This window comes from Malurus melanocephalus, unplaced genomic scaffold (genome assembly GCF_030028575.1).
Source record: "Malurus melanocephalus ecotype Western Australia unplaced genomic scaffold, MMel_1.1 scaffold_179, whole genome shotgun sequence".
Classification (NCBI taxonomy): domain Eukaryota; kingdom Metazoa; phylum Chordata; class Aves; order Passeriformes; family Maluridae; genus Malurus; species Malurus melanocephalus.
In genome coordinates, this window is record NW_026623411.1 from 97960 (window position 1) to 125844 (window position 27885).

The 27885-nt window shown below is 36.2% G+C and overlaps 1 protein-coding gene across 1 annotated transcript in view; it reads right to left on the reverse strand.

The window, feature by feature from the left end:
• Positions 1 to 1276: 1276 nt before the first annotated feature.
• The window catches only part of TDRD3 (tudor domain containing 3), a 94065-nt gene continuing 67456 nt past the window's right edge, over positions 1277 to 27885 (reverse strand). Inside the window, exons 12-14 of the mRNA XM_057372833.1 lie at positions 26803 to 26928; positions 7583 to 7719; positions 1277 to 4155 (exon numbers count right to left, since the gene is read on the reverse strand). Coding sequence (XP_057228816.1) covers positions 7600 to 7719; positions 26803 to 26928 — 246 coding nt within the window. The 3' untranslated portion in view covers positions 1277 to 4155; positions 7583 to 7599. The remainder of the gene's footprint in view (positions 4156 to 7582; positions 7720 to 26802; positions 26929 to 27885) is intronic.

The following is a 27885-nucleotide window of genomic DNA, read 5'->3' on the forward strand; positions in this document are numbered from 1 at the left end:
TTTGAGTACACGAAAGATTTATTTCGTGTATATACTAGATTCTGGAATTTCCAGAGTATAATGTCCATCAACAGCCACATGCTTGCATGGAAACTGACTTTTTATGGTGTCTCAATCTTGTGGTAAAATTAAGTATTAATATGATTTCTATSCCTTTACATTAATTTGAATCATTCTCAGAACAAAATTGCAATTTAAAACCAGAACAGACCAACATAAGCAAGTGATATAAAGTAAATAGTGAAAATAAGAGTAATTATGAGTCTTTATGATTGTTTTTAAGGATAGCACCACAGAGCTTTTCATATGCATACCACACTATAAGGTCAGTGTCTATGGGTTTGGTGTACCTTCCATGCTTTAGCTGCTCTCTGGCAATAAGTTGCTCAAAAATATTCCAGTAAGAAAAAAAAACAAACCCAAGAGAATACCCCAATAGTTGCATAGCAAGCAGAAAGCTAAACTGAATTTAATTGTGCATTTTGTCATTCTTCAGGCTTACATACCTCTCAAGAAAGTGCTTTACAAGAGTTGGATCAAGTCATGTGATGAAGAGCCAGTTGAATTAGAATTGTTCTTCAAAACAGCACCGATAGAGAATCACTCCAAATGATATGTTCCTGTGTTTGCATAAAAGCACTGGAGATTTTTCTGTATGAAGTTTCTTCTGATCATARTGACAGAAAGAGACTGTACATCCTGTACTGCCAATTATTTCAGCTACCAACCTTCATTAATTATTTGTCTGTTCTCTTGCAAATATCTCTTCAGATTCACCTCAAGCTAWATCTTCATGTATCTAATGCCAAGTACATCTTAAGTATAAGATTTGTCATTCTTGTGGTATCARTTTGCAACCCAATGAAAATATGTTGTTAATACTACCTTGGGAAGCCATATTCCCCCCACAAGTTTCAGCTGCACAAGGCTCAAGCCAAGAGATTCTGCAGACAAAATTCCAGCAGTGTTTCTTGGAAGAGCAACCTTGTCAAGTAATCCTCAAAACACTTTGTATAGTTGTTGCCAAAGACTTAAAAAGAACGCACCTGCTAGTGACAAAAAGAAAAGCTGCATTAAAATATGTATGTGAGTATCTATCAGAAGATGTTAGACCAAGGAAGAATTTTAAATGAAAACATGACAATTTCAATCAGATTTTAATACAAAATTCTGAAAACCTGTAAGATAAAACCACAACATTTCCACCTTTTGTTTCAAAATGATTTTAACTCTCAAGAATATAAAGGAGAAAAAAAAACCTAGTCAATGATAGTATAATCAATTTGGCATATAACTTTTAGAATAATTTAAACAGGAAATTCTTTTTTTTTTTTCATTTGGTAAAAATGTTATACACAAGTCCAAAGCAAGAAAAACACCTCATTAGAATTGCACTCCTAATTTCAACAGATTTTTTCTCAAAAGCTCTAGCTATAATYCTAGCAAAGGAAAGCCATGAACCAGGGACCTACCAGTTCACAGGTTGGCTCATGTCCAACTTGCAAAGGACAAAGCTCCTCTGTGACAGGTTTGTCTCAGCAACAGATAACCAARAACATGCAAAATAGAGACACAATTCAAGCTAGTAAATAAACAGTGTGCATGACCTGGATCCAGTGCTCCTTATCAGCTTCTTCCCTTTAACTACACAGACGTGGCCACACAAAGTTCAGGAGATTGCTTTTGCTGTTACTTTTGATGAACTAGAAGTTAACAGTCACATGAGTTTTGAAGACCTATCAAGACATGGTAACTTCTTCTGAACACAAAAGCAAAATAAATTAACRTTGTTCTTGTGCATGCAATTTTTAYTACAGTATGACTGGCAAATTATTATATTTTTGGTTTTGATGGACTATGCAAATCAAGAATATAATTTATATACCTACCTAGTTTATCRTCTGTTGTTTCCAGATACAGGGATCAATAATCATGAATATATGAATTCTTGCTTTTCAAAACAGGTTGATACAATAAGTTTTTAACTATTTAAACAACAGTTCTTCAGATCCTGAAAGCTTTCAGAATATGCTATTTCAGTTGAAACCAAAACAGAAAAAAATAATAAAACATAAAAAGGCTGCATAACTTTTCAAGAAGACTCTGGAGCTGTTTGCTTACTCGTGCTTTCTAGATCCACAGAGGACATGGTYTTTTCTGTTTTACAAAGAAAAACAACATTCTCAAAGAATGAATTCTCAATTCATTTGTCTACAGCTGCACATACATGCCACAATCTCAGAATGTCACAGCCACTAGAGGAATGCTGTTTTGTATTTGTAGAGTCTTAAAATTTCATAACTAGGCATTTATTTTTTAAAGTTCACTAAATCAGACTGTAATTTTCGGAATTTTATGATTTAGTTCACAGAAAGAAGGAAAGGTCAAAAAACATAAAAGTTATTTTAATTTCAGAAATTGCTTTGGTACCATAAACAAGACCATAGGGCTTGTTTAATGTGCATCCTATTTGCAAAGCAAAACCACAACTGCTTAAACCAATGCTATGGCTGCATTTCTTTATGAMGGTGAATAGCTGCTGTCAGTGGTCTTAGCAATAATTCTGGAAGTAAAGCATCCAACATACAGAGTATTAGATCTACAGTTTATTTATTTGCTGGTACAATTTAGCAGAACTTACCAGGATGATTCATACTATTTGGAAAGTGGTTTCTAACGTAAATCTAACAAACTTCATAAAATTGCTTGCATGTTTGTTGATAGTGAAGAACTTCAACATTGTACATCTCATGTTTTATACTTCCAATTTTTTTTAGAATTATTAGTAAGCTTCATTGTAATTATGAAGAAGCTGCTTAGGATCCACTAAGACAGCAAAACATTTCATTCCTTACTATTCTGTAAAAATTTACGTGATTGGTAAGATTTGACTGCATTCAGATAGTAATCCACATTCTGTACTGCAGATACATTCAATTACATCCTCAATATAAAACTTCTTATAATCCAAATAAACAAGGTTCTATTCAAACAGTTTTGTATGAGCACTCAGAGAGAAATTTAGYGGAATTAACTGTACAACTTATACCATCAATATACCAACCCAAGAATAATTCTATCTTTACAAAACTACCTCAAACCATGCGTGCTATTTCAGTCTTAAACTATCAGAATAAAGCTTAAAAGGGATTTGCATGTTACCTAGATTTTGAGTGCTTCTCAGCTGAAGAAATAGTGAAATTTCAACTATTTATCATAATTACATAAGATTCAAAGATAACACCTTAGAATGAAAAGTAGTTTGACATAAGATTCTTTCAAGCATTTAACGACAGTTGAAAAAACTCTAGTAATATGAAGCAATAAAAGCTACAATAAAATTAGTACCTACTATCCAACAGATTGCACATATGTGCATTTATACACATATTTATGCTTAAAATACCAATGTGCATCTTTCAGTATTTTTTGTTTAAGTGACTTTTCTGTACCTTTTAGAAACGTTTCTATTTCTTTAATATAAATATTCCTATAAAGAAATTATTTACTTAAAATTATTTAGAAAATTATTATTAAACTGATGACTTTTCTTTTTTCTTCCCTTTGACCCACAGATCATGAAAAATGCAATAAGCAAATCTGCAATTTGGCCTTCAGCAACTCTGGAAAATAAACACAGAAAACATAGTCAAARCCTATTCAGAATTTTACTGTACAATTAGCTGAATTTTTTTTTTAACACATTTTGCTGATGCTAGCCAAAAATCTAAATTAAATGCCCAATCCTGTCAGCTTTTGAGAAAATATAAATTTTMATTTTATTTTACTAGAAGCAATATTAGAAGCAGAATCAGTTCAAAATTTAAAAAAATCATGATGCATTATTATGTTAACAATGGAGGCTCAGTAAAAAGAATACAAGGCAAAGAACAGAATAGTGCACTGTGGTTTTATTGATGGCAGCAATGACAATTTGCCTCTTTCATATGTAAAAAGTGTTCAGCTTCATTCAACTAAGAACTTTAAAAAAGTCTTTTGTGGTGTCAGGTCCAAATTCCTTCTGCTCACACGAGCTTTCTTTGTTCCATCCTGCTGCTTGGAAAAACCCAGGATTTCTTCTAGAAGAAGTGTTCAGCAAGTTGGGAGCTGCCAGTGAATTTCCCCCGACTCCAAGAAGGTTTCTAAATTAAAAAACTAAAATACAACACGTAAGGACAAAAAATATTGGCACTCAAGAAACCATAAGTATCCCCTATCCCCAGGCTCTTTGCACAACTTAGGCTTCACTGTCACTTAATTTTCATCCTCCAAAAGAGTGGATATCTCCTTTYCAGTACTTACAGAGACACAATTCTTTAAAAGAATAAATCAGTAGGCTGCACTTCAATGCAACAGATGTGACTGGTCTACTACAAAGAACACTTTCTGATAGACCTCTCTGTCACAGAAACACAATTTCTCCATTGTTAAGGACTTCAATACAGATTTTATAACAAATGTGACAAGGTGTAGATTAGTTTTGCAATGAAGCAAAGGAAGACCCAAAAAACATATAATGACCAAGCACTTACAGGTTCACTCTCGTAGGTTCTTTCAATCTCCTCCAAAAGCTATGACCCTTCAAAACACTCATTTCTGATTACTTGCTCCCCTTCTATTTCAGACTATTCTGACATTCTATACAAAAATGCAACCTCTGGATGTATTTCTATTATTGTTAGATTCCAATTCTTATATCTTGACTCTCTATGAAGAGTATTTTATTTTTCAGAACCTGTTAAACCTAGTATTTGACTCATACCCACAGAAAATTCCCTCTGATAAAATTCTGAGTTAGTGTTCTCCACCTCACACTGCTGGATATTAATAAAGGATAATTTCTAGGTCAACTGCAACAACAGTGAGGTACTGACTACTCCTTATTTCATTATTTCACCTTAACATGTCTACTTTATCYCTCTGTCTTCATAAAAATCACCTGGTCAAAACTTCCTGCAAGTCTGAAGTAATTGCTTRTCCCTCTCCATTGTTTTTAGAATTMCCCTTTTTAATTACTGAAATAYTGCRTTAAGGTCCCTTTAGAGACTTCYCTTCCCCAGACTGAACAGCTCCATGGATTCAAATTCCATTTTTAAAAAACAACTCAGAATTTATAATCTTGAACATCCTCATACTTAAGACTCCTTCCACTACAAATTAAGATTTTGAACAGATTATTTGGTAATAATAATTCCAGATTTGGATGCCCAAATTCAACACCTGAGCGAGTGTGCTGAACACTAATYCAGGAAGCAGTACAGCTTCGTTTCTGCATTGCTGCACCACTGCACTAATAGTCCTCCTTGTGAAGTGATATAAGATTACACAGGCAGATCTAAAAGGTTTTGGGTATGAGGTGAAGGGTTGACTCTATGGACTCATGCTTCATCTTTGATACAACCCTATCATACCCAACACAAATACAGCAAACCTCAGTTTTAGTATTGTCTAAGTTGCCTTTGAGAACAAGATASCTTGGAATTTTAAATATTACAAACTACAACATTAAATTTCTATAGTATTTACCATCAACTGGTATCAATAATATTAAATAATAATCAACAAGGATTTTCCATCCCTTCAGGAAAAAACATTACATCACTTTACATAACAGAGAGGTACTCCCTTTCAGTAAAGGTGTCATTAATAAATGATCTGTTGAAGAGGTAAAGCATCCTGCAGCAGAAAGTTGTGTTCACACTATGTCTCACTGGATCCCTTAAAACTTCCCCAATAAATCTTGTTTTCATTTAACAGGTTATCAAAAACTTGAAATAAGAACAATATGCCATGCTCTCAAAAGATTAAAGAAKGAAAAGGAGGGAAAATCCATACAGAAATCCACTTCTAGGAACTGACATTTAATATTCCTGAACTTCTACATGTCAAGACATTAATGCTACATTGTTGTACAAGTCCACATAAGCTGAAAACAGTTTAGAAAAGGACTGTGTTTGATTTTATGCCTACATTTAAAATCAGTGAAGAATTAATTACAACCATTTATTTTTGGGAAAGCTCAATAGAAGGGAAAAGCTGTAAAGGTTTATTTTCTAAGCCAGATAGGTTTTAATAGCAGATGTGCTGTCCATTTAAATCAGGATCCTATTATAATCTTTAAATAAAGTACAGGAACACCTGCAAGGAACAATTGCCTGTGCCTTAGAAAGGTTGTTCCTTATCTGCCAACAATTAATTTGCTCCTGAGGTACAGGAGTTACTATCACTCACCACTCTCCCTGTGGTGCCTCACAGCTGACCAAAGCTAAGTACAGTTTTCCAGATTTATACTGTAAAATTAGAGAAATACCAAAAAAATTACCTAAAGATACAAAAAATTCCCTGGCTTTGACTGCTGTGTACACTTCACATATCTCATTCAACTGATCACCCTGACACTGCCCAGAGCCARCTGAGCTGGTTAAAACTCTGCTCAGTGCATATTCCAGAATAATTTCTACACAAACTATCTCAGGACATGTTTAYTGATAGTGATTCATACATGTACTTAAAACGGAAAATCAAATTATATTGGCAAAAGTAGAATAATTATCACCTTGGCAAGTGTCAGATATTAAATACACTCTTACATTGCCAGTACTGCCACAAATGAAAAATGTGKTTTAGCATATAATAAAGAAAGTAGAATCATATGTTATTGCATGTCAGAAATATCAAAAGGTACAGAGATCAGCAGCACCTGTTAAGCCAACAAAACATGGACGACTGGAGCAATTGAAGGATTGCTCTGGCTAGTAAATAAAATTAGAATCAAGATAAAGACACCCTGTGGATGTACATCAAATAGCATGTGACTAACCAAAGCTTTCTTTAGTCAGAAAAAAAGACTTTTGACCATCATTTGTAAATTAAGAATTTAAAATATCCACAAGTGAAATGAAAACAGCTCAGCTTATGAGATTTGTTCAGTAAAATTATTCTCTCTTATCTGGGTGGCCTTTTTAAATTTATGAATGTACGTAGCAGGTGTCTTTTCTAAGGATGATATCTAATCCCTTAACTTCTGGTAATTAATAAAGTATAGCTGCAAGTATATCTTCAAGATCCAGCATGTGGTAAATATTCTTTGTCTTTGCACCTCCCCATTCAACAGTGAATTCACAGATTTTATATTTCTTCTCATGCAAGCAAAACAACAGAAAATATATTTATTTACATAAAWGGCTTCTAAAAGTAGAATATGAGACCTTGGACAGAGCTGGATAGTCCTGAGTTCAGCAGGGACTGCAGCCACTTATTTCAGAGGAGCTGGTTCAATGTATGTGAATGAGCTAATTTTGCTGCTGCTCTCAGGTGGAAAATAATCACGTAAAAATCATGCTCAGATGACATGAGTCTTGACATAAAGCAAAAGTCAAAAGCTATTTGCTGAAGTGTCGTTATTGCTTTCCCTCTTTCCACAGGTATATTAAGTCTTCCTAAGCCACAAAATTCAGAGAAACAGAGATATCCAACTTCAGTAACAAATTTACCAATATCTCTAAGAAAAGTTTAGAACAACCCAGATTTGTTTTTCTTGAAATCTAAACCAACACACAAAGCACAATCATTTTATATTTACCTTTTTTTCTTTAATAATCAGTTTCTAGCTCGGGGGGGTTGATAAAATTGTTGAGTGGGTCGTGTGGACCTTCGTGGCTGACCATCACCTCCTCTGCGGAATTCCAGAGTTTGCTCATATGTTTCCTCTTCGTCCTCCTGCAGGTAAATAGCATTGTTTTAAATGAAAGAGCTGGRAAATGCATTAGGCATGAGCTGGTATATGAACACACATAAACACACACCACATACAGACATACACACGTAAGGGTGAATCCATGCACATACAGCAACTGCTGCTTCTGCGCTGATGACCACTTAATAAAATAAGTGAGGTATGGGAACAGACTTTTCAAATCTAGGAAAGCTAGCAAAATCAAGGTGGAGAACCTCAAAACTCAATCTCCAGATCAGCAGCAGAAGTTAATAGGTATTTGCAGGGAAAAAAAAATGTATGTATTAAAAAAGAATTATTTTCCAAGAGTCATACAGGAAACAAACTCAAGAAGCAAGGTAACCTCAATAACTTGCCAGAGCAAGAGAAATATCAGCTTTTAGGAATTCACAAATGTGTGTGGAACGAAATAAAAGAATTAGGAAATAGAATTACAAGGGACAGCATCTGGAAATATGCATGCTAAAAACACACGTCTGAAACAGCAGATAAAAACCTATGATGCAGTAATAATGAAAAAAGCCTACAAGTAGAGTGAACAACAATTTAGAGSCATATCTGCTATGTGCAGCAGTAATAAATATACACTCTGAATAATGAGAGGAGAGGTAAATGTATTTGCAATATTCAATCAYTCCTAGGCATCTTCCTACCAGAAAGACAGTCACAAAGTACATGGAATTCAGAGGTGAAAAAAAATTTAAAAAATAACCAAGATACTGAAGAACAAATTACAGAGAATGATTAAAATAATTACAKCTATATTTTGGTCAAGAAATATCGAATGGAAAAATATTCATGCAGTGGAATATTTGAAGGTGGTAAAAATTAAAGATAGAAAAACTTTATGAGTGTAAAATTTTATATCAAAGAGAAATAGAAAAAAAAATTGTAGACTGAAAAAAGTTCCTGAGAATGAGAATGATTGTCATATGCTGTCTCAGAAAAAGTTTTAATTTCTTTAATGTCTTAACACTGTACTGTAGCAGACACCAGGTCCAGTGGGAACATCACTGGAAGAAAAGTGGGGAGTAAATCACTTTTGAGAAAAAGTAATGAATATGTAACTCTCTTTTTTATTCACAACATAGGAACATAAAGCAACAAAAAGCAAGAGCACTGAATGATTCATCAGAAGTTCATCAACCATTCCAGCACCCAGGAACTGTCACAGTGCTGCATGCACATAACAGAATAAGCAAATCACAGCGGTAAAATGTTTCATTGTAAGCGACARAAAGGAAAACCTACAGCCTAAGTTWCTTTCTRTTGTGAAAARTGAGATCTTACTCAAGAAACCTCTCTTTCTGAATTATCCTGAATATCAGTAAACATGCATTTTTAAAATAACAGGTACAAACAACCACATTTCTCATGGTAAGGTCTCCTATTTACAGGGTACATCTGTGGTCATAGCTATATTTCCAGATTAAGTATTACTACAGAGAGCCTGAAACAACTGTGGAAAAAACACCATATTTTCAGCACTGAATACAGCATAATTGATTCATTCCTCTTAGTTTCACTGTAGCCAAAGGCTGAGATGCAGAGTTCTGGCATAAAACTTAGTTTTCCCAATTGATTTCTTTTACCACCTGTAGCACTATAAATTCCCTCATATAAAGAGGTTCAGAGACACTGATTATCAAAAAAAAAAAATCTATAGAGCATTAAATGTCTGTCACAAAAGTCCACAGAGTTTGCAATATTGCAAGACCTAGTGCAGTCAACTTAGTATATGAGACTATCTCCCATCACTGACAATGCAAGCTGTAATAGTTATCAAATACTAAAAGATTAGTTAAATGCTTGAAATGCTAAACACCTTTAGCTCTTTCAGTATACTTACTCTAAGAAACATGAACAGCTAAAAACAGCACACAAATTAAATAGTTCAGGGTATCGCATCTCACCTGCAATAGCCAACCTCTTTCTGAGGGTAAGCACATCAGAGTAAATTTCTACAGCAGCAAATCTTCATAAAATCTCAAATGTAATGTTGTTGTCCTTTGAACTCAGTAAAGTCAAATTAAAACCAGTATTTGTCTTACACTCTTCTATTTTGGCATAGTTGTCCTTACACACAGAATGAAAGGCTTGATATTCATGCATTACAAATCAAGTATTTTTACTGCAATAGGCAAGAGTGAAATATGAAATCACATTCACTTTCTTGAGGCTCTTAATAATGTGGAAGAGAGCAATGCAGCAAGTGGTAATAACGAATGAGTAACAGAACACTTTTCAAGTGTTCCTCATTCCTTTCTAAGCACAGTGGCTCCACACACTTACTGATCATCTTGTTGAATTCTGCCATCTTCACATCACATGATACATTGTYATTTCTTGGGTCTTACCAATTCACCTTTGATCCTAAATGGATCCGATGCTCTCCAAAATAAATTTGCCAAGTCACATGTTCATTAAAAATTTCTTACTTTACAAGTAACTGAATTTCTTTTCTGTCACAATTTTTTAATAATTTACCCTCAATTCACTACTGCTTATCTTTGASCTTCTATTGCCATTTTATTTCCACAGAATCGCAGAATGGATCATGTTAGAAGGGACCACTGTGGGTCATCCGGTCCAACCTTCTGCTCAGGGAGGGTCAACCCAGAGCACATGGCACAAGATTGTGTCCAGACAGTTCTTGAATATCTCCAGTAAGGGACAGTCCACACCCTCTMAGGACAATCTGTTCGAGTCACCTGYACATTAAAGTTCTCCCTCATATTTAAGTGGAATTTCGTGTGCATCAGCTTTTTCCCATTGCCTCTTGTTCTACTGGTTGGAAGCACTGAGAAGAGCCTGGTCCATCCTTTATACACCCTCCCTACAACGTTAAGATTTCACTGTCAGTCTTGTTCAAGCAAAACAGGCACAGCCTATTTATCCTTATTTCTATTTTAAGGATATTTCTTGCTACCTTAAAGAAACATTTCAATTTTATGGACTTTTATCTCACTTTAAAATCTCTTCACCCTACACTAAAAACTGCCATTTTCTGGAACAGCATGCACTCCTTGCTGGCAAAAACAGCTATGCCTTATGTTGACTTCCTTGTTTTTTTCTGTTTTTCAGCCAAAAAACTTCATCTGTCATCACTTTGTCCATTATAACTGCAGTCAGTTAGGTCACACATCTGGCCACYAACTCTACTTCTCCTATCTTTCTTACGCTTGCTCTCAATTTATCAGTTGGTTGCGACTCATTCCAAATTATTCTTATCCATATAAATCTAGATTACATTTTATAAAGCAAAGGTGGTCACAAATCTCTCTTAGAGCATCTTCATTCTCCTTCTATTACCAATRGAGGTTTTATATTAATACACTGCTCCAAAAACTGATATATTTTATTATCTCTGTACTTCAGCTTATTTGTCATCATTTCTCTAAAATTCCAGGATCCAGGACTCACTTTGTTAGTACTTACACAATGCTCACCTCAGACTATGAACACTAAGATTAAATTATAGGAATAAGCACAGCTGCAAAAGACAGGAAAAACTGGGAGATCCACAGGAAAAAGCAAGAAAGGTTCACAATGCAAACAATGAAATGCACAAAGAAATTTCTGCACTAATAGGTTAGAATTAAGAGAGAGAGGGTAGAGGATGCCAGCAATCTTTAGATAATTTAAAAAAGAGGACAAACAGGCAGGTATAGGTAATTTGAAAATCTTCCATTCAAAGTATTGCTGTAAAAATCTGCTGTTACTTTTGATGGCTTTGTTCCATTTCATAAGAGAAGGGAGAACTACACAAGGGTAAAATGGGAAAATGTGCACACCCAGTGCTTTTATTTTGGACCCATATACTCTGTACCACCACYATATCTGACCAGCTGAGTTTAGTGAATAAGAAGTAACTTCAGAGCTGGCAAGCAATTACCAGCCTGCTTTTACATAAAAAACTCAATTGATTTCATAGCTGCAGAATACAGTTATAAATGCAGCATTTAAAATACTTCACCAACCAATTTACTCTTCAAATGAACAATATTAGAGCAGAGTAAATTCATACYTCATTAAAAGCCTTCTCTCTGAATTTCAACTGCAAGACTTCTTTCATTGCATTCAAAAGAACCGTTTAGAAACTTTTTTTAAACAGTCCTTTGAAGCAAATACTTACTGCATAACTTCTGAAAATGAATAGGTGGATTATAGTAAAGAACCGGACAGAAGTTATGCATTGACACAAAAGCTTTGCTGAATACTGTGCTCACATATATTTAGGAAGCAGTTGCAAGTCACAGCTGAGCAGCTCCTGCACTTTTGCCACTCACAAAGTAGTTACCTCTGTCTGTTACTGCTTACGGACAGAAAATTCTGCTCCATTCACTGCGCCCTTCTGCTGTAGCTTTTCAATTATAGCTCTCTGTGGGCTATTAAGGGATGAGCACCCGAGCCCGTGCAGGGAGGCATGAAGAAGCAGCATGAAGAAGCAGCATGGGGCCAGGACTGTGGGACAAAGAGGAGACAGAAGGCAAAGAAGGCAGAAGACATTTTCCATTTCAGTAGCGTCAAACCACTCTTTCAGTTAAGCTGTAGTTTWGACTTCACCCACACACTGAATGCATGGGGAACTTGCTGGTTCAGTACAAAGAGAGTGTTAGCTTCCTTGCAAAATGACCTTTTCTTTCATGTGCATTTCAAATTCCATTTCCTGATCCAGATTTAATGCCTCTTTGCACTGCCCACTCTGCAGACAATAGCTGTCTCCTGCTGTTAACACACCAAGTGATCTCTTTTTTTCCTGCTTAAATTCCTTTCTCAGAATTTGCTTCTTTTACCTAATCATCCAGTGTTGAGCTCCTTGAGTACTTGTTTTGGTTTTTGCATTTTCTACTTACCAGTGCTTGGATCAACCAAAAAAAACCAGACTGCACAATTTTCCAGATGAATCAAAAAAAGAAAGCAGACAAAACTCATACTATGGCCATATTGAGAAATTCACAAGTACTCTAGAAATAGATAAATGTAATTATTTTTTAATTATTTTATATGCAATATATTATATATCCTACACTTGCAAGGAAAAATATAATTTGCAGAAGTGTCTACATTATTGTCTTGAAGTTTTACTTTACCTGAACACTTAAATGGATTCTCTGAACTCCATAATAACTAAGAATGAAGCAGGATTTTGTGGGGAAAAATAGGTTTGTTATACAATTTTAGAGTGGCTTTAGGCCATATTTTCAAAAATTACTATCAAATGAGGTGTAAAAATTTCAAGCAAAAGAGAAATTATGACTAATGTACATTTTTCAAGGGTCTTAAGCAAGTACTGACTTTTTTTGAAGCGTCTATTACAGAATAATTCAASATATTTGTTCTTGATCAATTTTCTTTGCAAATTAGGCTTGTTACTTAAAATATCAGCTCCTTTCACAGAGTCATCTTCTCCCAGAGTAATCTTTTTAAGCCTGCAGATGCTCACTTTTTTTCCCACAATGCACAGTCCATCTATATTAGACTGAGCSTACAGGCATTCAAATTCCTGAGTTAAATTATGATGAGAAGAGCCAGTGGGGTTCAAGGTCATACTGCTAGATCTGCATACAGCTGATCCCGAACTGACATCAGATCATTAATATAAACTCTTAGCCCTATTAATGCCTTGTCTTCTGTCTGTAAGGAACTCACAGGATAAGCAATTGTAAAGGATTGATAGGGTATACAAGTGTTTCTCCTACTCGAAACTCATGACCCAATAAGCACCTCACTGCATATAGGACTTGGCAAACATTAGGTAATTAGTACAGATAAGTAAGTATAAACTCATATATGCTGCATGTACAGTCCTCCATTTGTAACCCTGATTTGACTTTTGTATCAAAACCATCAGTAGCTTTGCTGAAGTTTTTAGCCCTAGCTTCACTCCAGTAAAACAGATTATGTAAAACCATGGTGACAGAAATGGAAATGTCAAATGTATTACAGCAGCTGCTAGGAAATTTATTTGTTCTTTAAGGGATAAAATTGACTTTCTGTTGGGTACTGTATKATTTACTAAAAACATCCTGCGACTCTGAACTGCAACTGCACAGTTATTATTTGCTGCCATGCTATATGCAGCCAGAACAACTCCTACCCATTCACAAAATGTTTTAATCTGCTATACTAGTGACATCTTTCTCCTCTGTTTCTCTATGAGATCTAGGAGATTTTGCTGTACAAATAAAACTCTACATTGTACTTTCAAGCTCTGTACAAAGCCTTTTATCCAAAAGAGAAAATCAGTTCATATTTCCCTAATGCAGGAGCAGTCAATTTCAATAGCTAATATGTTCCTAACTATGGTATGTAAAACTAAGTGGCATGGAACTATCCCACAATACCTGTTGCTTTTCCGCTTTCCAAATAATAATTCCAAGATTACCCTTCCCCAAGCAGTCTTTTCTTTAGCATCTGGAAGAATTTCATGATAATAATTCTTTTCTGTTGATTTTTATTAACCAAAACTCAGAAAATTTTATATTTGCTTGGCCAGTTCTTGCAAAATTTATAAAGCACTCTTCAGGACAAACAATTTTTCACCTAATGTCCTATTATACACCAATAAAAGATACTAGATTTATAAGTAAATTATTTGGTAATCMTGAAAAAATTTAATGTAACTATTTATTTTAATTAAAATCAACTCATTTTTCCTCTGCTTAAAATATAAAGAACCTGAGCTTCAAAACCATCTAATTTTTAAATGATCCTTTTAAAACTGTACACAGTCTGAGTTTCAAGTGAAGCAATAAACATTAGATAGCAAGTGACAGAAAATATGTAGATTTTTCGGAAAAAAAAATCAAGAAATGGAAAATGAATGGATGGGTAAGAAAAATAATTACACACTTAATCTGAGACAACTAAAACCACAACAGTTAACTTGGAATCAGACATGTCTTTGTATTTCATTGCTTCAGCTATGGAAACAAAGCACTCATTTGTTTTTTAAATAGACAATTTATCGACTACATTTCCATAAAACTAGGATAATGTAAGCCTGGGGCATGATTATCYCACAGACATCCTGTTGGCTCATTGGTTGCCCTTCAGGGTATTGCAGTTTATTCATACTTGCAGTCATTCCCTCTGGCACATATTGAAATAAACATGGAACTCCTCTTGTGAGGTTTGTGCTTGAAATAAACGTATTTTCCTGCAAATTTGTCACTGTATTCTCAATACAGGAAAAAGTAATGGATTCTAAAAATTCCTTACAACTACATATTTAAGCCATCCAGACCATATTCCTTTCACTAGTAAAAGCTTCTTCACTGAGCATATCAATATCAAACTATAAATATCTAAAGGTTTATTTTCAGCTTTGAAAAGAAAAATCAATACACTAAAGTGAGATATTCTATATAAATTAACTCAGAACCAACAGACACATCAGGTTTTCTCAGTTCATCCAGAAAAAGCCCCCTGCTGGAAATGTTTTCAACAGGCTGGTAATACAGACAGTCCTAAACTAYAGTGAAGAAGAATACTTGCATAGACTTTGAAAGAAATCAGCACTCAGTTTCTCTGCACTAAGTGTACTTGTGAGGAAAACCACACAAGTCCACAGAAGGGTAGGGAGGAGGGAGAAGTACTTGCTGTATTGTTGAACTTGTTTTAGCATGTAAACAGAAAATCCTGCCAACATACATTTCAGAAAGAAAACACTAAGTGATGCCATGAGAAACCATGTCATGCTTTCCTGTTAGGACACAAAATCACTATCAAAATCTAAACAGGGAATTAGGAAATTTTGGTGACATTTTACCAAATTTTTTTGGTTTACCATTTTTTTTKGTGAAAAAGAAGGGTGTGTGCACACCCTCACATGACAGAATTTGACATACGAATCCCCAAAGCTCCACAGAGAAATGCATATTTAGTAAACACCTATGTGAATTTATTTGTGAATGACTGACTACACACAAAAAAAATTAGAAAGTAAAACAGGGCAAAATTTATTTCCATAAATATACAGAAAAAATTTAATGAAACATATAAAAACCAACATCTAATTAAAAACCAAAACAAAACTGCAAGGTAGTGCAGGGACATAGGAATCTAAAAGAGTCTTGAAACAGAATCTGTCCATGAGACAACACAGAACAGCCCCATAAAAGAGAGAGTATCTAAACCTGAAAGTCAGGATCTCTACRTTACCTACACCTTGTATGCTTTACATTTTAAAATAAAATTTTCTGAACTGCACCTATATTTTAGCTAACAACCAAAACGTTAAAAAAAAAATTACCATGTCATCTTGCAAAAACTACAATATGCTCAAAAGACAATGATGGGCAAAATATGCTTAAAAACATTAGAAACTTTTTATACTGCTACAGGATAGAACAGATGGTGACTGGTCACAAATGGTGTTCTCCATTTGAGAATTGGGACCAGTTCTGCTTGATATATTTACCAGTGATCTGGATGAGAAGATCAAGCGCACCCCCAGTCAGTTTGCAGATGACACTGAGCTGGGTGGGAGTGTGGATCTGCTGGAGGTTAGGAAGGCTCTGCAGAGGGACCTGGACAAGCTGAGGCAAATTTTAAGAGGTTCAACAAGACCAAGTGCTGGGTTCTGTGCCTGGGTCACAACAACCCCAGGCAGGGCTAAAGGCTAGGGGCAGAGTGGCTGGAAAATGGCCCAGCAGAAAACAACCTGGGGTGGTGGTTCAGTGGCTGAACATGATCCAGTGAGTRCCCAGGTGGCTAAGAAGGCCAATGGCATCCTGGCCTGTATCAGCAACAGTGTGGCCAGCAGGAGCAGGGCAGTRATTGTACCCCAGTACTCAGCACTGGTGAGACCACATCTTGAGCACTGCATCCAGTTCTGGGCCCTGCATCCAAAAAAGGCATTGAGGTGCTGGAGCATGTCCAGAGAAGGGCAACAGAGCTGGTGAAGGGTCTGGAGCACAAGTTCAATGAGGAGCAGCTGAAGAAGCTGGGGTTGTTTAGCCTGGAAAAAAGAAGGCTCAGGGGAGGCTTTATCACTCTGTACAACTACCTTAAAAGAGGTTGCAGCAAAGTGGGGATCAGCCTCTTCTCCCAGGTAACAGGATAAGAGAAAAATAACCCAAGTTGTGCCAAGGGAGTTTTAGAYTGGATGTAAAGAGAAACATGAAAGGGAGGTCAAGCCTTGGAGCAGGTTGTCCAGGGAAGTGGTTGAGTCACCATCTCTCAGAGTACTTAAAAGACCTGTAGATGTGGAACTTAGGGATATGGTTTAGTGGTGGACTTGACAGTGCTGGATTCATGATTTTCATCAATGAAGATTGATGATCTTCAAGTCCTTTTCCAACCTAAGAAATTGTATTATTCTAAAGCTATAATATCCAATCTTCAGAAATTTTTACATCTACACAATGTTAGGAACAAAGTAAAAAAAAAATAAAAAACTCTACACAATCTTCCATGTGTAGAAGTAACCACTGTATAATAACCCCACAGCATCAATTTACATTCACAAGTATTTCCCTTCCCCCTTTGATATGAAGAGAAGTCCATTTCCAGGTTGAATGATGAACCTTTGTTGAGTAGCTCCCTCCTTCAACTGGCCTGGACTTGTGGAAGATTCAGCTCTCACTGGGTCTCAACTTTACTCCTCCCCCTAGCCACTGATGAAACTGTGATTTCAGTCAGCTGGGCCTCGAAATGACCAGGTATGAGGATTGCTGATGTAACCTCATGTATGTCCGACATCATCAAAAAGAGGCTAATTAGGTGTATGTGGAAAGAAGCGAGACTGGAAAGGGCCAGAAGGAATGCAAGCAAGAAGAGAAACCCCACAAGTCTGCATCCAAATCTTGTAAAATACTACTGTCAGTTCAAGCATTCAAGAATGTTCATCAGCAGCATCCTACATTGAAATTGGACAGTGGGAGAGCTCCATCAGGAAAGGAACAAAGATTATAGCAATAATTTAACACCACTGCTTTCATTTGCTCCTATATGCCATGTGACCCACAGTGGAAGTCATTTATGAGCACATGTAGGGGAAGAAGAAAAATTAGCAGATCAGAGAAGAAATGAAACAAGGAACAAATTCAAAAAGGGAACAGGAATCTATTACATAACAGGAATCTAYATACAAACCTTTTCAGCAAAAGATTTTATTAACTTGAACCTGCATGAAAYAGGATCTCAAGATTTTCAGTAAGAAGTCAGAAACAGCATTTCCAATTAGGTACCAAAGGAAAAAAAAAACAAAACAGCAAAACCAAATAGACCCCACAAAAAGAAAAGACCACTGATAAACAGGATTCCTAAGCATATGAGAATCTGAAGCTGTATTTCTGAGCAATGAGATAGTCCCTGATATCCTCCTGCATGCACAGCAGCATGTTCCAAGTGAGAAAGTTAGAAGGTCCTATCATGTTTGATGTTCAGTATGTATGGCATACAAATTAAATGCACTAAAAGTGGAAAATAAGCCCCTCTGTGTAGCCATCATATATTTATTGCTTTTTTATTAACCAACTCTCACTCTCATTAGACAAACATGCATTCCCCTTGRGCAAAGAGCTCTTTGACACTGAAAAAAACCCCACAAAAAACATACAACCCAACTCGCCCAATCTCCCCCCTTCTCCCCTCACCCCCCACAAAAAACAAAAGGGTAATTTCCTATGCTCAAATGTTTATGAAAAAAACAAATCACCTAGCTGTAAAAAACTGCCTCCATGGTAAACTTTTTTAGTTCTTATATTATCAAAGATTTCTTTATTAGATATTATTACTGATAACMCCTGTGAGCCATCAAACAAGGAAGAAAAACCCTCAAGCATTCCAGATACTAAACACCTATACAAGGGAAGTTCAGAACATTAAGTAATGTATTTATTCAACATATATTGCATACAGCTAGGGCTGTATATAGAAGAATTACTAAGATCTTGAATCATATACACATACTTCACATACCCCATAGMTTATATTCATCATTGCTTCTATTCTGTAACACCAAGCCAACAGTATCGYGTCTCTCCTCCCTAGAAAGCAGCCAGCCCAGAACACTGCATCAATTCCTCTAATTTCCTCTTTATTTAAAATCTTTTGAATTAATCTGTGAAATGTGGACAAACTCAAAACATAGGAAAGTGAAGGACACAAGGAAATCAGGAGAGAAACACTGATGGCAAGAACCATCCACACATTTTCACACAAGACKCCTTTTACTCAATATATTCAATCTCAACACAGGCAATACAGAGAAATCTGAGCATAATACCTTTCAGAATTCTCAAAATGAGATTCTGAAGAACTTTAATCACATGAGRGCAGGATCAAAAACAATACTTAAACCAGGTGAAGCTATGCTATCTCAAAACTGCAACTCAGTTTAAAGGAGAATATTTAATGAAAAACAGTCTCTATCAAACAACCCTAAGGGCCCATGTGCAGTCTCCAAATAATGAATCATTATTATGAAATTACAATTAATAAAAAGGGGAGAAGGAGAAGAACAGTGTAATGTTTCAAGTGTGCTGCTTAAACTGTCACAACTATTTTTGGTAATTATTAAACCTAAGAAGTATATGTCCTTAATCTGATTTGTAGAGCTGGTGATAATTTGTAACAGTATTTCATAGTCTGATGAATATGAAATGCTCAAGACTCAAATATATTTTATAATACCTAATGAAACACAGAAAATTGAAAGCCCATGGTTTATGTTCATTTGGTATCTATTACCTCCTCAACTGAAATTTGCCTCATTTTAGTTCATTAAAAATTAAAATGCAGTTTTTTAACCACCTTTTAATGTCAGTTACCACATTTCAGCTAAGGACTAGTAACTTTAGGAGCAAGAGCTAAATTGTGAACATCTGTCAATATTACAACATGGATACAACAAGTTAAAGACTGAAAAACTATGTAGATTCTCAGATGATCAAGGTGGTAAAGAAAAACACTTACTAGTAGTTCATCAGGATAAGTGATTTTCAAAAAGTTTGTCTCTAAATAACTCCCCTTAAAAGAAGGCTGAGGAAATAAATAAATTACATGAAGAATTGTCTTGACCGAACCTGACGGTTAATTGTGTGAAAGGCAAGTAGGACAGTGTTCTGTGAAAGATGTGATGGAATTTAAGGCTATATTTCCAGTGAGTACAAAAAGATTCAGGTTAAAAAGAAAAAAAAAGTGTAAGACTAGGAAAAGCATTTTTTCAGCCTAGCAGGACAGGGGGAATTAAAATCACATCTTGACAAGATGGAAAGTAAGGCACATCCCAACAAAATTACTGCCTATATCTCAAGTGCTTTCGTAAAGCCAAAAGAGATCCTTTTGTGGAAACTAAATTAACATTAKTAATGTTTTAGATTCATTTCAATAAATATCCACCACAACACAGGGAAATGAGTAATCCAAAATACTCAGCCTTCATTTGATGAATTGAGTCACTGAACTATTTTGAACTATAAAATTATCCTATAGATTTTCCTAACAGTATAGAAGCCAAAGCATTAAAGATAATTGAAGTCTTCTCTAATGCAATACTCAGGGACATTTTTTCTACAGGGGTCTTAGAATGGATCAAGTAGACTGCACAATTCTCTTTCACCAGCCTTGTTTTTAGTGTGATCAATGAGAATAGAAGATCCAACCAGGACACATTTGTCTACTGCACCTACTTAATTATTCAGTGGAAAAGATTTCCTGCCTGCCACACAACACAAAAAGACTACAGTGCGATGCCAAGGCCATCCAGGCCTAAGTGCCATAAAGAAATGGAACCCAGTCCTTCAAGCCTGTCATAAAGAAAGATACTTGAAWGGGTTTAAAACCTCCATAAAACAGGTAGGTAGAAGTCTTCTCCAGCATAAAGACACAGCTGTAAGCCTTTGCCTTAGTGGTTTTCAGTGCTGCCCTTTATATTGCTGGGGAGAGATTCGAACACCTTCAGAAAACTAACCCAAGTTTACCTCCTCACATACCTGAAGCGGGTCAGGTATAATGAAGCCCTGAATGATTAAGGTAATTCAYCACACACAGAAGCTCTTAAACCTCTGTGACAAGACACAAGGTTATCAAATTTGAACCCTGAACAGTCTGCCAGCAAGAATTAACTGCAATCCAAGACCCTTTGTTATTTCCTTTCCTCAGCTCATTCCTTAATGGGGGAATGAGTAGAGAAATGCTGTGAAGTGGACTTTCAGTCTCCACAAAACAAAACAAACTATAGAAAAAATGGGGGTATGTATATTTATGCCTTAATTATAATTGTCTTCTTATACCTGTATGCAGAAATACAGTGCAAGGTATGGCAGGAAAAGAAAACTAAGGTAAACTATAGGCTTCACYTCATAATTAGAATTTTTAAGTAATTAGACTAATCGTAAGCAAGGCATTTGTATGAATTCCAACTTGGTTTGAGAGCAATCAGATAAGGCCATAACATATATTGATRAAACTATATAACATATATAGGGAACACTATGATCTTTATTTCCTTCATACAGTAATAGAAAAGGTAATTGTAGTGAAAATAGGGTGGAAAAAAGCCTATGACATTACCAATGAAACAGAGAATGGAAAACAAAGCAAAGATTTACTTCSTTTTGGGGATAAATGTCACAAGATAAGCAATTACACTACACATTTTCATAGTTTATTAAGGAAAAATATCCTACAAATTAGAGAATAAAATTAAGACTTAAAGTTTAAAGTATTATCTTGACTTTATTTCTTTTTTCCACAGAACAAATTATTAAGTGATTCAGGAAGGACCTTTAGATGCTTTTGAGGTGTTAGTATCATTTTACATCAYTTACAAGAAAAAACAAGCAGTTTTTACTTCTACAATGGCTTTTCAGTGACTTTTTTTTTTATTTGGATTATAATACTTCCATTAAGTGACCCCTGCTATATGGAGGGAACTAGTGGAATACAGTATTGTAGTGTTACATACAGGACATTTATGAACTCTAGAACAGTGGAATCCAAATGCAGTTTTATTATTAAAAATATTTATKAATTGCATACCTAGGACATATTTTTCAGGCACTAAGAAAAACAATAAACAGTTTCAGTGTTCTTAAATGTATTTATATTGGTATTGTATGTGATTATGGAAGAAAGTTCCCCACCACCTTTCTCGTTTGCCTAATGTAAAACTCAGCTTTATCTTCTATTTCTAGCCATCTGAAAGATAAATAGCTGCATGTAAGGTGTCAAGACAGACAGAAAACTTACAAGGACTCTGGGCAAACTGGTAGTRGACAGTACAAAGCCAGTTATCAAGGGGTCTTGGCCTTCTAGTTAGGCTTTTTTCATTAAGGTGGTAAACACAATGTATTCTGAGAATATGAGGCAGATCTGACCCACAGTCAAGACAAGACAAGACAAAACAAAGCCAAAAAAACCCAAAAACACAAAAGCAACAAACAAACCAAAAAGCACTCATAAAGGTTGCCAAAAGCAGACCAGAAGCTCAGGTGCTTAAATACTATGTAACRTCATCAAAATAAGGTCACTGTGGTACTTTGGCTGTTCTTTCAAGTGACTTGTCAAGCGAACCTGAAGGTTTTGTTTAGTTTTCTTGGTTTTTCCAATGTTTTGTTTTGTTTTCTTGGTTTTTTTCTTCCTCCCAGTAGTATACTTTCATCTGTTTTTATTTTTTGGACAAAAAATTAAATTCAACACATGAATACGAAATAAACTGTGCTGAAATAAACAATAATGAATAATAAATTCTAAGACATAGACTAAATTTATGCCTTAATAGGGGTCACTAAATACGTTCTCAATATCAACAACTCTTTCAAAAAGGAGTCTGAATTAGGACATCAGAACTCACATGCAGTAAATCTCCACAAGTATTCAGCACGGATAGCTAAGAAAGATTAAGAATCATGTAATCACAGAATATGTTGAATGGAAGGSACACACAAGGATCATTAAGTCCAACTCCTGACTCTGCACAGGCCACCCCAAGGGTCACACCATGTGCCTGAGAGCGTTGGGCAAATGCTTCTTGAACTMTGTCARTCTTGGTGCTGTGAYTTGCTTCCCTGGGGAGCCTACTCCAGTGTTCAGCAACCCTCTGGGCATAAAACCTTTTCCTGCTATCCTCCCTTGACTCAGGCCGTTTCATGCCATTTCCTTGGGTCCTGTCACTGGTCACCAGAGTGAAGAGATGGCTACCTGCCCCTCCTCTTCCCCTCATGAAGATGCTGAAGACCCCAATGAGGTCTCCCCTCAGTCTCTTCTTCTCCAGGCTGGACAGACCAAGTGACCTCAGCTGCTCCCCACAAGGCTTCCACCAGATCCTTCACCATACTTGTGCCCTCCTCTGAATGTTCTCTAACAGCTTAATGTCTTTCTTAAACTATGACGCCCCAAACTGCACACAGGACTCAAGGTRAGGCCCCATCAGTGCAGAGCAGAACCATCACCTCCTTTGACYGGCTGATGATGCTGTGTCTGATGCACCCCAGGACACAGCAGCMCCCCCCGGCTGCCAGGGCACGATGATGACTTAACTTGSCATTGACCAGGACCTCCAGGTCCCCTCCTGCAGCACTGCTCTCATTCCCTAAAGCATCCATACAATCAGAGTTGCCCCATCCCAGGTACAGAATCCAGCACCTGTCCTTGTTAAACCTCATATATTTGGTGAGAGCCCAGCCCTCCAATCTGTCTGGGTCTCTCTGAAGAGCCCCTCTGCCCTCAAGGGAGTTGACAGCTCCTCCCAATTTGGTGTCATTAGCAAACTTATTCCTTTGAGACCTATGTCCAAGCCACTAATGAACATATTGAAGAGCACAGGGCTAAGTATGAAGCCTGCAGAACCCCACTAATGACCTGTCATCACACCTCTGATGTCACCCCATTCACTACAGCCCTTTGCACCTGACCTGAGAGCCAGCTGCTCACCCATCACATGATGTGTTTACCCAGCTGTGTGCTGGACATTTTGTCCAGAAGAATACTGTGAGAAACTGCATCAAATGCTTTAATGAAATCCAAAAAGATTACATCAACTGTCTTTCCTAGGTCAGCTAGGTGGGTTATTCTGTCATAAAAGGAAATCAGGTTTGACAAGCAGGACTTTCTCCACACAAAGTCGTGCTAGCTGTGACTGAACAGTGCATTGTCCTCCAGCTGTTTTTCAATATCTCCCAGAATAATATTTTCCATGATTTTACCAGGCACTTAAGTGAGACTGAAAGGTCTGTAGTTTCCAGGGTCCTCCTTGCCCTTCCTGAAAATTGGGACAGCATTCACCAGCTTCCCGTGAGCTGGGACCTCTCCAGATTCCCAAGACCACTCAAAAATCACTGAGAGAGGTTTTGGGATAACACTGCAAGCTCTTTGAGGATTCTTGGATGAATCCCATCAGGCCYCAAAGATTTGYAGGAAGCCAGCTGGACCAGTAGATCCCACACTAGAGTCACTCCCAGAGTCAACTGGGAGTTGAGCATTCTCACAGTCATCATTCTCCAGCTCAGGGCACTGAAACTCCCTTGATCCATCATCCATGTTGAAGATGGAGGCAAAGAATGTGCTCAACCCCTGAGCCATGTMCAYATTGCTGTTTGTGAGGTGACCATCCTCAWCCTGGTAACAGGCTGATGTTATTTTTATAYTGCCTATTGCAATTAATATATTTGAAACAACCCCTCTTTTTTATTGCCCCCCACACATCTAGCAGCTTCAACTCCTTTTGGGCTTCAGTTACTCGAATTTTTTCCCTACAGTGGCAAGCAGCATCTCTGTATTCTTCCTATGTCACTTAACCCTGCTTCCACTAGGCATACACCTTCCTTTTTGCCTTATTTCCAAGAGAAGATTCTTGTTCAGCCAAGCCAGCCCTCTGCCTTGTCTGCTTAAMTTCCAACATTTGGGAATTGCTTGTTCCTGTGCCCTTAGGAAGTGATGWTTAAAAAGTGACTAGCACTGATGGACCCAAGCACCTGCAAAAACATTTTCCCAAGGGACTTTACTTAGCTATCTAGAAATTATCTGRAAGGGCTGGAATTAAAATCGACATAATATTTCCAGTAACACATGCCCCTTGATGCCAATAGCATCGATCAGTGAAAGAAAAGTAATTACTGAAGTCAGTTTAAAATTTGCCTTGTTCTCTTGTAAAGARGAAATGCAACAAAGCTACCTGAATCTTAAATCAAAGAATCAAGCATGATAACTTCATTTTGCCTTTATGCACGTTATCTAAATTTATATATTAGTAAGAACACTGAGACAAAAATGACCAGCAGTGTTCAGCTTAAAAGACAAAACCTGAGTATCAATGCATGACTCCAATGGGCGATTAAGAACTGCAAACGCATAATGAGGATTATTCTTAGCACCCAAACACAAATGAAGAGGTAAGTCCTAATCAACTTTCCACTGCAAAAATCCTATAGCTGCAAGGACCTTCTAGCAACAAAACAGTAATTTGTCAGAAAAAAAACCCCATTAAAATGTTGTTTACTGTGGAGATGTCGATTGGCATTTATCTTGTGTATCTATAATGATTTTGAAATTTAGTTGTTTTAATTCATGCGATTCAACTAGGCTACCTTAAGTGAAAAAAAGAACCTTGAGAAAGATATCTCTCACTTCTGAATGGACTTGGAAATTCCTCATTTGTCTCCAGTAACAACAGAGGAAACCTCAATGATTCAATCAGGATGTCAGGACTATGGTACTTAGTGCCAGAATCCCCTCTCCCTATTGTCCACCCTTGTGTCAGCTTTAACAAACTAACTCTGAAATAAAACAAGCCAACCTGTGGTAACAAAAACATGGTCCATTTCATTCCACTCATCCTGTGGCCACATGACTGACAACCCAACATAGGAGGAGAGCAATGAGGAAGAACACATGGTAGACATACACAGAAGAGGCAGGGAAAATGACCACCTCACTGCTAGGATCAAGTAGGAAATGGTACCTTACTACTAGGATCAACTCAGTCTYAATACCAGGCCAAGTTCTTAAGAGTGTGAAAGCTAATTTTCAGTGGTTTCAAGTAAAATGAAAGCCATTCCTCAAAACTGTAATCAAAAGCATGAAGAAAAGTCTGATTTTTAACTCAGAAGAAGGGTTAAAATAATACAACCATACAGCAAGTAACTAGAACCTTACAGGTCAGCTAGCAGGACAAAAACAAGGGGGAAGAAAGGTATATTTTCATAAAAACAGCAATGCATCAGCTGGGAAGAGCTTCAGGTATCTTTTTAAGGACAAAAAGGCCATCTCAGAATCCATTAGGGCATCTGAGAGGTACAGGCAACAATCCTGTGAAGAAAGAGGAGCTGACTGTTCAGTCTCTGTACCAGTAGTAACATGGTTCTGTGACCCAAAAGTAACAAAATAAGCACAATCAACTCATCATTAAGGAATCAATATGCAGATGTGTATTTTTTTTGTGCAGCTTTTTATAGTAAGAGTAAACAGCAAAGAATTGTGCACTCCTGATATTTTTTAATCAAAATGTTATCTGTGTTTCCATGATATTCACTAATAAAGCCTTTTGAAATTTCCAACTTCCATARGGCTAATACATTCTAAGCTTCATAAAACAGATTTTGAAGCATACAGGACAACCACAATATTTGGCAAAGAAGAAATCATTGAAACAAGAATAAAATCATGATACAAAATAAAGGGATACAGATGTCTATTTTTAGTCATACATAAACATGTAGTGAAACGCTTCAGAACACATGTTTTAAATGACTGTTTCCTAACCTTACAGAACAACATACAATGTACATGAAGTAAAACAAAAAACTGGGTTGGATAGAGTAAGTAACAACTTTTAAGAGAGAAGACATGCATAAACTGTTTGGCTGACAGATCAATTATTCATTTTCAAACAATATAATTGGAATTTATTATACAGGAAGAATATCATATCATAACACACTTCTGTCAGGTTTCATATAGACAACTAAAACCTGAAATATTGTTCATGTATTTGCGCAACTATTTTTCTACACATGTAGGTAGCATTCTTTGCATGAGTAGGCATTAATTCCTTAACAGTTACATATTTTGTACAGACTATGTAGTTTATATTTTTAATACAATTTGTTATCACATACCCATGTGTCTGCATGAACAGGCCTGATGTTGCTGAGAAGGACCTCTTCATAATTTCCATAATCACTGAATTTAACAACTGCAGTTGTCCCAGAAGAATGGAGAGCTTCAATTTCTGCCCGGTAGAACTTAAAAGAGAAATTTTCAAAGGTCATAAAATATTACCAGAAACACCACAAATACTTAACAATTTCCTTTTCACATATGTCTCTCTGTGTGTATATATATATTTAACCTTAATCAGTATTACACTTCGTTTTAAATTTTTACCAGATATTAAACCAGATATCTTAAAATTCCACAKGGCAGACTCTATGGGCATGGCAGAATGTATTTAGAATACTCACTGAGAAAAAATGCAGTTTATTAAAGTAAACTGAGCTTTAAAAAGACCCATTTTCATCTCTCTGAAAGCAGAATAAATTTGTCTCTAACACAAAGGCTCCTGTATACAGAAGTGCTATTGTAAGATGTTTACTTAAAATATACATTAGTAAGTGCTTATCAGCCATATACACGATACGTATTTGTACATCTAACCCTCCTAATCACATAATTAAACATGAAAAAATATGATAAAAATRTGATAAAACTGCCCCTTCAAAAAGTCCTTTTTCTAAACACAAAACTTGATTTTTATACATTTATGAAAATATAGCTTTCTTGAAGGTATTCAATCACTTTTATCTGACTGAACACAAAGAAATCACTGCCTCCTAACATGGTTAAGCTCAATACTGTATTTATCATCACATTTCAAAATTGGACTAGAAGTGAGTAGCAGCATTTATTTTAACTACCAAGAAATTGRTTACTGTCCAAAACACACCTTCTACTCTGCTGAACACTCTTCAGGTAACCCTAGATTATCTCATATGTATTTATCTTGCAAGTTTCACACTTTCCAAAATTTCAAAATCTCATCTCACAGTAATGCAAGTACGCTTCCCAAAATAGGAAACAATTCAGTAATATGCCATTATACTTCACACTAATCCATCCACTCAAACTACATGTTCCTATTTAAGAGAGTCAACTCACTATATACTGCTACCATCAAAAATCCATGATATTTTATCATTGGT